Source organism: Parasteatoda tepidariorum, chromosome 6, assembly GCF_982258835.1.
Source record: "Parasteatoda tepidariorum strain Cologne lab strain chromosome 6, Ptep-v5.0, whole genome shotgun sequence".
Taxonomy (NCBI): domain Eukaryota; kingdom Metazoa; phylum Arthropoda; class Arachnida; order Araneae; family Theridiidae; genus Parasteatoda; species Parasteatoda tepidariorum.
In genome coordinates, this window is record NC_141760.1 from 17,937,316 (window position 1) to 17,948,197 (window position 10,882).

A 10,882-nucleotide genomic window follows, 5' to 3' on the forward strand; every position below is an offset into this window, starting at 1 on the left:
TGATTGATTAAATAAAAGGTCAGAAGCAACAATTTAGGGTACAGAATTTTAATAACTTGTTAAAATTCACCCACATAACAATTATTAAAAGCAGAGAAAAGTAACAGAATTATTTAAAGCAAGTCTTAATGAAAATTATCTTCTAAATGTTGAATGCGAGGGTACTATTTGTGTTTTGGTAAGAGATAGAGAGAGAGAGTGAGAGTATAGCCCCCATTTAGGCAAACTATTCATCATACGTTTTGGCGTTTCATTTCGTAACTTAAAATATCGAATCGGCTTCACTAATTAATTAGCATATTTGAGGGAACCCCTTTAACCATTAAAATTGAGTGCGGAGATATTTATACAAATGTAGCCAAATAAGGAATTAAACTCGACACATGACAAACCTTCCACTTTATTTATGTCGTGATATTAATTTTCTTACATTTGTTTTCTGCTCACGACCTGTTGGAATTTATAAATTGTAGAAAACTCTTATGAATGGTAAAAATGCGTGTAAATATAAACACAAATCAAAATTATAAAACTTTCTAGATCATTAAAAGCCTGATGCTCATTAATGATATTAAAAGCTAATACAGTCAAACCCCGCTATAGTGAACCTTCAAGGGACCGAAATTTCGGTTCACTATAACCGGGAGTTCACTATATCCGTTACGCAGGCAATTTCACTAATAGTTCCCAAACTCCTCCCTTTTATTACATTATATTCATATAAACGACTGAAAAATATTATGTATTAGCAAAAAATGTGTTATTTTCCATCACTCTTCGTCTTACGTACAAATAAAAATTAGTAATCTTTAGCTGATGAGCAATCCTCAACACCAGATATGGAAGCACTTCCCGACTCTCAGATACGTTTTTCCTGAATTTCTGTTATTCCGCTTTTTAAGCCTGTCTAACCTGCCATTCGAGCACATAAAAGTAGTTTCTATAGATGGATTTAAAAATCGGTTTATCTATTTATTTTGAAGTAGAAATTTCAAAATTATTACAAAGAAAATAGGGGGGAAATCAGCCGAAGACAGAAAAAAGTTCATTATATCCAACTTCCTCACATTTTTGGTTCACTATATCCACTAATAATAACATTATGCGTGTATAGCAAGGCACGGGACCGAGCATTTCGTTCACTATATCCGGGAGTTCACTATAAGCCGTGTTCACTATAGCGGGGTTTGACTGTATTATAAAAAGCTGGAGACGATGTAGTCTCCTAAGCATAACATAAGCGGAGGGATACGCAGCAAGTTTTCTAAATTTCTTCTGGTTTCTGGGGAGAAGACCGTGTTGACCTTTCTCCCTCCTTCTTTTCTCAGTTGTATAGATGGTGTTTTTAATAAAAATGTAAACAATAACAATCTTGAGCTTATTGGGAATTACAAATCGACAGTGTCAACCTTCATCTATCAAAAGGTAACTCAAGATAAAATCAAGTTGACGTGTCTAATATACTAGTGAATTTGTATTTAATATTTGTAGTGGTAGTTACGACACATTACTCCCCTTCCAGAATTTTAACTGGGATAGAATTCGAGATGAACGGATGCCAATAGTTGATTCATGCTATTTATTTATTCATATCAATTTTGATCATTATATTTTTTCTTCATTTGTTTTTAAAGTATTTCGTTCATTAATTTCTTTCCCTTCTTGTTAATTTTTAATTAATTTAATCTTTTTAATTAATTTTTAGCTTTTGTAGCATTTCACTCATTTTTTTTCTTCTTAATTTTCGTTTATAGCATTTCTGTCATTTTTTTCTTCTTCTTAATTTTTGTTTATTACCGGGACACTTTATTTACTTCACCGGATTTTTTTTCTTCTTTTTCTTTGAGCAGTTTTTTTTTAAAGCAAATCAAATGTTTAATGGGGCCCATCCATCAATGTTGGCAAGTTTTCATCACATCCGGAGGTCACCAATGAGGGGAATTATAAATCGACTATGTCAACCTTCATCTATCAAAAGGTAACTCAAGATAGAATCAAGTTGACGTGTCTAATATACTAGTGAATTTGTATTTAATATTTGTAGTGGTAGTTATGACACATTACTCCCCTTCCAGAATTTTAACTGGGATAGAATTCGAGATGAACGGATGCCAATAGTTGATTCATGCTATTTATTTATTCATATCAATTTTGATCATTATATTTTTTCTTCATTTGTTTTTAAAGTATTTCGTTCATTAATTTCTTTCCCTTCTTGTTAATTTTTAATTAATTTAATCTTTTTAATTAATTTTTAGCTTTTGTAGCATTTCGCTCATTTTTTTTCTTCTTAATTTTCGTTTATAGCATTTCTGTCATTTTTTTCTTCTTCTTAATTTTTGTTTATTACCGGGACACTTTATTTACTTCACCGGATTTTTTTTCTTCTTTTTCTTTGAGCAGTTTTTTTTTTAAAGCAAATCAAATGTTTAATGGGGCCCATCCATCAATGTTGGCAAGTTTTCATCACATCCGGAGGTCACCAATGAGGGGAATTATAAATCGACTATGTCAACCTTCATCTCTGAAAAGTTACCTCAAGACAGACTTGGACTTGGATATGAGTTTGGCCTGCGAATGCGGGCACCTCACTTCTTCTTCTGATTTCTGGCCCTAGGGCAACTGAGACTAGTGGTTTTAGTTCGGGGGAGGGGGGGAAGTATTAGCAGTTTACTAACATGGATTAGCTATCGATGATGTTATTTATTTGGAAGGTCCCTAGAGTCATTGGCATGTATAAGACAATAAATTGAAAAGATATGTATAAAATTAATTATTTGCAGGATTTGAAAATAGGGAAAAAAATATCATATATTTACAATAATTACGTATTAACATTATTTATAAAACTTGATGTTTGTATTATTTAGAGTGATCCTCTGTTATAACGATGACCCGGTGAACGACCGCTCGTACCGGGTTGCTCATCGTGATAAATTTAATAGATCTGTAGTACTAATCATCGTACATTGCACTAAATTTAATAGACCTCATGACAGAATTAAGTTAACACGTCTTATATACTAGTGAATTCGTTTTTAATGTTAGTAGTGGTAGTTACGCCACAAGCTCATTACCTGCTCTAGTTTCGGTTAGAAAGTTTGCAACTGCTTACTACAGCTTATTCTGCGAGGCGATATTTTCAAACGGATAATTCTGTTTTCTATAAAAGAAGTAAATTAGATAATTTCTGGGCTCAAATCAGCCGTATTTCATAAAATATTAATATTAAAAAGTAATTCTGGTTAGTTTGAAGCGAAAATGTGTTTTAATTATTTTGTATATTGTTAAAAAAGGTGACATGGTGGCTAGATTTTGAATAAATCGTTTTTTTAGCATTCCTGATTTGGCCTCTTTCCATTTGTTTATTACTGTTTTTTCTTGTTGCAAGCCGTGCACCATAATACGTTAGCGTTAGCACCTTTATTGTAATAAGTATTGTTAGCATTGTAAACACAAGTAATAATTAATCAAATTCCTCGTTTACACGAATCTCAAAACACAACGAACACACGTTGTGTGCCAAATGACTTTAAAATACACCGAAAGCAGTAATCCGGAAGTATAGGCTGTATGGGACTTGCAGTGGTCCCTAGTTTAGAAAACATCATCCATAAAAACAAATGCCACACTCCCTTCTTCTTTCCTGGTGGTCCCGCAGTGAACTGATCGTTAAGACACGGTTCGCAGCAGATCACCGAAGTCATGCATCACTGGCTACGGTCAGTGTGCGAGTGGGTGACCACTTGGATCAGTCTGCGTAGGGACCGAGGGTGTGCGGTATTTGTCCTCGTTAAACTGTTCTACCGTAAAGTGCTCGACTTCGCGCGCAGGTCGTCGGGCTACCGAAGCGGGGGTGCCATCCCTTCCGCAGAGGATCAAAATTGTGATGGCATGTCTTCGGATCATCCTCCGGGATGTTTCCCAGACCGTCACCAATAGCCCATTGTGCAGCTCTAGTGTGACGTAAAGTAACAACAACAACAGCTTTCTTGGTGATAGTGTTGCCATAGATAGAGAGTATTGCTCTACGTCACTGTAAGCGGCACTTATCTGTAGGCGGAGCTTATTTTTCCTTGCAGATGTAATGGTCCGTATAAACTTCCGGAGCAACCGGAACTTATTTCTTTTCTAGTGTTTTTATTTAGGCTGATTGAATCATTGCTGATATGAATCGCTTAATATGAAAAATTCATTTTTAGGAAAAATACATGAAAGTTAAAGAAGAAATAAAGGTTTCTTGAAGTGGGTTTGCTTTTAAAGTCTCTAAATAACTCAATATAAAGATCTATACGCAAACATTACCTGGAATTTTTACAGAATAAAGCTCCTGACTATTTTTTTTTTTTTAATGCGGGCTACATTTGCTTCTACTCAGTGATGAAGCCAAGAGCCCATGTTATCCCTCTCCTGAAATTTTGAGTTTTCTGTATATATTTCTTAAAATTTTTCCAAAAATAATTTTTTATCTAATATATACAGTATTCTTATTCTTCAACTTTCAAGATTTCATCAAGCGTAATTTAAAATAAAATTTGGCACTTTCCCTTAATGTAAAGCAAAATTTAAGGCAATATCTAAATAGAGAAACATGACTTTTAACACTAAATAATTCAGATTCGTGTGTGCTATATTTGACATATGAAAAATAAAGTTACTTTAAACCAGAGGTGGCATTTTATGTGGCACACAAACTCAATTTAAATTGAAACAAAAATAATTTTTTAAAAAAAATTTTCATGTAAAAGAGTTAGTTAAAATTAAAACAATACAGAAATCACATTAGTGTTTGTATCCTTGTAAGTTTTCTCCTTATTATTTGTAATTGTAAAATTGTTACATTTAAAAAAAAAAGTAATTCAATGTAATTTTCTGTTTATTATTTTCTTGCTCATTTAAATATATAAAAATGATGAGCAAAAAATTGTGATTAGCTAAATGTTAGCCATTGTTTAAATTTCACTAGAAACAATTCAATTTTTCAAGATCTTAAAGATAACATCTGTGATATTTGCTAACTTAAAGCTTAATTTGATCTAGAAAAAAAAAGTTACTGTACGTGTAATAATTCAATAAACAACATTAACACGTACGGTAGCATTTATTGACTTGATATAAAATTTATATTAATAATTGCCATGTCCAAGATTTTTTACATTAAAAGTGGTGCACAACAGGCTCAGTGTTGAACACCCCTGCTTTAAACAATTAAACTTCCTAAAGAAAAAGAAAATAAATGCATTTTAAGAAAATTTCATGAAGTAACATATCTCTTGTTTTTTTTTTGTTTGCGTGCGGGAATTGAAGATATTGCTTTTATTTAAGAAAGAAAAAAGATATTTCCATTATGAAATTTAATTTTTTGAAGAAAATAAAATTTCTGTTACTAATTGACAAGAAAGCCACATTTTGAACTTCTTTTAATGTCATAGCTAAAAGTTACAAGTTTTAAGCTGTGCATGTTTTCAGAATGCCATGAATAAGTAGTGTATCTGCGAGGTAAATATATCTTAACTTAATATTTAGCTGCTAGAGACCAGTGTCTTTTAAAAACATAATTGCATTTCGTATTTTGAACTTTAAAATAATTCTCCAGAAAAAGGATCAGACATTATTATATGACAATTTTTCTTGTCATCATCATTCAACTTGTGATAATAGGAAAAGCTCATTTCGATTTAATAAAACAAATTTTTATTTCCAAACAACAAACATTATGAAGATAAGATTTGTTGTTGTTGTTAATTTACGTCGCACTATAGCTGCACAATGGGCTATTGGCGATGGTCTGGGAAACATCCCGGAGGATGATCCGAAGACATGCCATCACAATTTTGATCCTCTGCGGAGGGGATGGCACCCCCGCTTCGGTAGCCCGACGACCTGCGCGCGAAGTAGAGCACTTTACGGTAGCACAGTTTAACGAGGACCAATACCGCACACCCTCGGTCCCTACGCAGACTGATTCAAGTGGTCACCCACCCGCACACTGACCGTAGCCAGTGATGCTTGACTTCGGTGATCTGCTGGGAACCGTGTCTTAACGATCAGTCCACTGCGGGACTTATGAAGATAGCAGAAAACGCCAACAGTTGGAAATCTAATGCAAAACATAATAATAAGAAGACTATAGCGATGTAGCGGAAGTTCGCATGGACCGGGGGAAGTTACTTCCGCTTAGCGAGCTGTTTGTTTGTTTATTTAGAAAACGAGGTGAATACAGTTAACCATCCATCCTATCGTATTTGCTGTCTATCTAGCTTCAGTCAGAGCCTTATTAATGGGAATAGAAAGCTATAAGCTTAAGCAAAGATCTCGTCTCACTATACTACACCAATAACGTTGTCAATCATTCATTCTAAACAATCCGAGCCTCCATGGTCCGAGCTTTTATGTGTATCATCTTAAATAGCAATTCTTGCTTTAATATGTGCGAAATATATTCATTGATTTTAGTTTGTGTGCTCTAAGATACTTACACAATGTTTGTTGAAAAGACATCGGCAATGAATGGAAAAATATAATTATAGGCATTAAATGACAAAAAGTGTTTTAAAATAATGTCAAAACGTAATTTCTATAAACTGTTTACCCGTTTCAGATCTTGTTTATATGTCACAGTCTTAAACTTATTCTTGTGAAACATGTATTCAGTTTTGTATAGAAAAGTCATCTAACTGACCACAATCGGAGTCATGCTGATGAAAAATAATGTAACTGATTACAGTCTTGTTGATATTAGTGAAAAACCTTTTTCTTGTATATGTAGTAAGAGATTTTCTTTTTCAATAGTGATCTGACTAAGCATAGAACTTTTCATGCTGGTGTAAGGAATCATTCTTGTAGTATATGTAACAAGAGTTTATAATATATTAGGCACGGGAGTTAACACAATTCATGTTCACACTGGGAAGTAACATTATTCTTGTTGCATATGTAAAGAGAATTTTTCATGCAATAGTAAACTGATAAAACACAGTTAATACTCATACTAATGAAAAACCTGATTCTTGTAGTAATAAGAGCTTTTCATCTAAGAGTGATCTGATTAAGTATAGTTGTGTTCATACTAGTGTGAAATCTAATTCTTGTAGTATATAACAAGAGTTTTCCACAAAAATTCATCTGACTATACACCTTCCTTTTCTCACTGGTGAGGAACCTTTTTCCTGTAGTATATGTTATAAGAGTTTTCCCCATAGAAGTAATCTGACTACACACAGTTATGTTCATACTGGTGTGAAACCTTACACTTGTAGTTTATGTAATAGGAGTTTTTCACAAAAAAGTAATCTAACTAAACACAATCGTGTTCACACTGGTGAGAAACCTTATTCTTGTTGTTTATGTAATATGAGTTTTTCACAAAAAAGTAATCGAACTGAAAACAGTCTTGTTCACATTGGTGAGAAACCTTTTTCTTGTAGTATATGCAACAAGAGTTTTTCGGGAAAAAGTTATCTAAATGAACACAGTCGTGTTCACACTGGTGAGAAACCTTATTCTTGTGGTATATGCAACAAGAGTTTTTCGCAAAGAAATCATCTGGCTAAACACAGTCGTGTTCACACTGGTGAGAAACCTTATTCTTGTAGTATGTGCAACAAGAGTTTTTTGAAAAAAAGTGATGTGGCTAAACACAGTCGTGTTCATACTGGAGAGAAGCCTTATTCTTGTAGTATATGCAACAAAAGTTTTTCGCAAAAAAGTCCTCTAACTGAACACAGTCGTGTTCACACTGGTGAGAAACCTTATTCTTGTGGTATATGCAACAAGAGTTTTTCACAAAGAAATCATCTGACTAAACACAGTCGTGTTCACACTGGTGAGAAACCTTATTCTTGTAGTCTATGCAACAAAAGTTTTTCGCAAAAATGTCATCTGACTAAACACAGTCATGTTCACACTGGTGAGAAACCTTATTCTTGTAGTATATGCAATAAGAGTTTTTCGCAAAAAAGTGATGTGACTAAGCACAGTCGTGTTCACACTGGTGAGAAACCTTATTCTTGTAGTATATGCAACAAAAGTTTTTCGCTAAAAAGTCCTCTAACTGAACACAGTCATGTTCACACTGGTAAGAAACCTTATTCTTGTATTATATGCAACAAGAGTTTTTCACGACAAAGATATCTAACTAAACACAGTCGTGTTCACACTGGTGAGAAACCTTATTCTTGTTGTATATGCAACAAAAGTTTTTCACAAAAAAGTTCTCTAACTTTACACAGTCGTGTTCACAATGGTGAGAAACCTTATTCTTAAAGTATATTCAACAAAAGTTTTTCCGCAAATAAGTTATCTGTCTAAACACAGTCTTGTTTACACTGGTGCTAATCCTTATTCTTGTGCTATATGTAATAAGAGTTTTTCATGCAAAAGTCATCTGACTAAGCACAGTTATGTTTATACTAGTGAAAAACCATATCTGTGCAGTATATGTTATAAGAGTTTTTCACGTAGAGGTCATCTGACTGAGCACTTTGTGTTCATACTGGAGAGAAGCTTTATTCTTGTTGTGTATGTAATAAGAATTTTACTCACAACAGTAATCTGGTGAAACACAGCATTGTTCATGCTAGTTAGAAACATGATTCTTGTAGCTAATTCTTAACCCCGTATTCACCATTGACACTGACCTAACGCGAAACACCCAGTTCCGAAACCCCGGTTTGGATATGTTGACCATGAGTTGAAAAGTGTATTTTTCATTATTTTTTGTCAGTCTGTTTCCTAACTAGGGTTTTCTTAACTCGCTGCTAACTTGCACTCCGGTGTTAGATTTACAGCTTTATTAACTGTGATTGTTTTCAATTTTTGCTGCTTTTTAAAACAATTTTTCTATGAAGGGATTAAAAAGAGATTGCATTGAGTAATTAAATTTTAATCACTCTTTTGCTGGACAAATGAAAAAGATGTTAAGTTTTGTTTTCCTAACTCAGTTGTATAGATGAGCAAAAGGATCTAAGTATTATAATTATGAATTTAATATTTTTTTATAATGGATATCATAAAGCTTCTCACAAATATAGAAATATTACTGAAATTTAATTAAAAATACTTTTATTTTAAACAAGGATCAAGAGGATTATGCTACATCATTCTCATTCTTATTCACCTTTTTAATATTTAACATATTATCAATAACTTAAACCATTGAGAAATTTTTTTCTTTTTTCTAAAAACTTAAAATGAAATTGTATAAAATAAACTTCTCTGCTCATATAAGCATAAATCAATATATTCCTATCATTCAAACGAAGCTAGAAACGACTATTATTGGACTGCCGATGATAGAGAGGATTACCGTCAGGGATATGATGAGTAATATAACAATTTTTTTAAAGGCAAATGTCATAATATGAACAAATGTTTCAAAACTTTTAAAAAAATCATAAATTTAAAAATTTTATTATTTAAATAATTGTAAATAAAAATATATCAGTTGTATATGCACCAGATGTCATAAAGCCATATATTTAAAAAAATGTAAAGTAAAGACGGCATTTTAACTTCATGTAATATTAAGCAATTAATCTCTCCCAAATGATTAAACTTTTACCAAATATTCAGCTGATTATTAGATAGTTATAAAATTATAAATGGTTATTAAAGTTATTTGATGCAGATTATTGTGTAGTTAAAATGTTACCTCGCATCAGGATTTGTATTGATTACGTAATATTTATTTCAGCATAATTTTTATTATATGTTTTAAATAATGTTATTATTATATATTAAAAATAATGTTTTTTAATTCTATTAATAGTTTTGTTCTATATATAAAAAAAATTTAAAATGTCATTTGCTATCTTAATATCTAAATATTGCACATTATTTTGCCTGTTCATCTCTATACTATAATTTATTTTTGGGCAAGATCTATCATCCAGACATATATCATTCAGATCTATAATAATTTTATAAATTGTATTCTCTTTTAAATTTTATATTTCTTTGAAGCATCGTTTTTTTTTTTCATTGAAAAATATAGATAAAAGCTAGTTAAATTATTTAGAATCTTATTATTTACACTATTCATTTGAATTATTACTATGGACACAATCTGAGTTATCTACATTTTTTTTCCGATTGAAAAATTATTTAAGTGCAGCAATGACTGCTAATAATAATTTGAGAAATATACATAATATCATCTATAGAATATATTAACCCCGGAAAATTTAGTTTTCATTTTATTAATAAGCATTTATTTGATATAAATTAATTATAGTTAAATCTAGTAATAAATTTACCTCACTGAACATCAAAAGTGCTAATTTTGAAAACATAAACAAATGAAAATTCGCCAACTACTCACCTACAATTACTCGAACCGGGATAATCTTCAGGTTTTAGTTAGTTAACTCTGGATCCAACTGACACGCAGTTACGTACATGGTGAGAAGAAATTTTGGAATCTAACATGGATTTGCTATCATAAAACCTGTGGGTTAGTTTCCATAGTGAATACGGTGTCAAGGAAAATCTCTGTTAAGGATTTTTATGCTTAATGTTCTGTTTATACTGCTGACTAACTTTATTCTTTTTGTAAGTTTATACAGATAATGTTTAAATGACCTGTTCACAATAATTTTCATTTTAGTTATTAATCTCATTGTGTACCTTTATTTAACAATTTTTATAGAAAAGTGTTTTCACTGTCTAGTCCAGAGTTTTTAATATCAAATCTGTTTGTCAAGAAGAAGAATATTTTTTTTTCTTTCAATTCAGTTGGGCTGAACTGATGTTTTCAGAATAATGCTTGCATATTATACTATCAAAATAAATAATTTTTTATAAAAATTATTTTGATAAAATTTTATTTGTATTTGATACAACTTAAAATTGTCTAACATAAAAGTTATATCTTCTTATCAGA

At 31.7% G+C, this 10,882-nt stretch overlaps 1 protein-coding gene across 1 annotated transcript; it reads left to right on the top strand.

Annotated features, from left to right (window-relative positions):
- Positions 1–5,803: 5,803 nt before the first annotated feature.
- On the top strand, positions 5,804–10,627 carry LOC122273066 (uncharacterized). Its single transcript, XM_087165485.1, has one exon. It carries the CDS (start codon positions 7,354–7,356, stop codon positions 8,263–8,265), a length of 912 nt encoding a protein of 303 aa, XP_087021611.1. The 5' UTR covers positions 5,804–7,353; the 3' UTR covers positions 8,266–10,627.
- Positions 10,628–10,882: the final 255 nt, after the last annotated feature.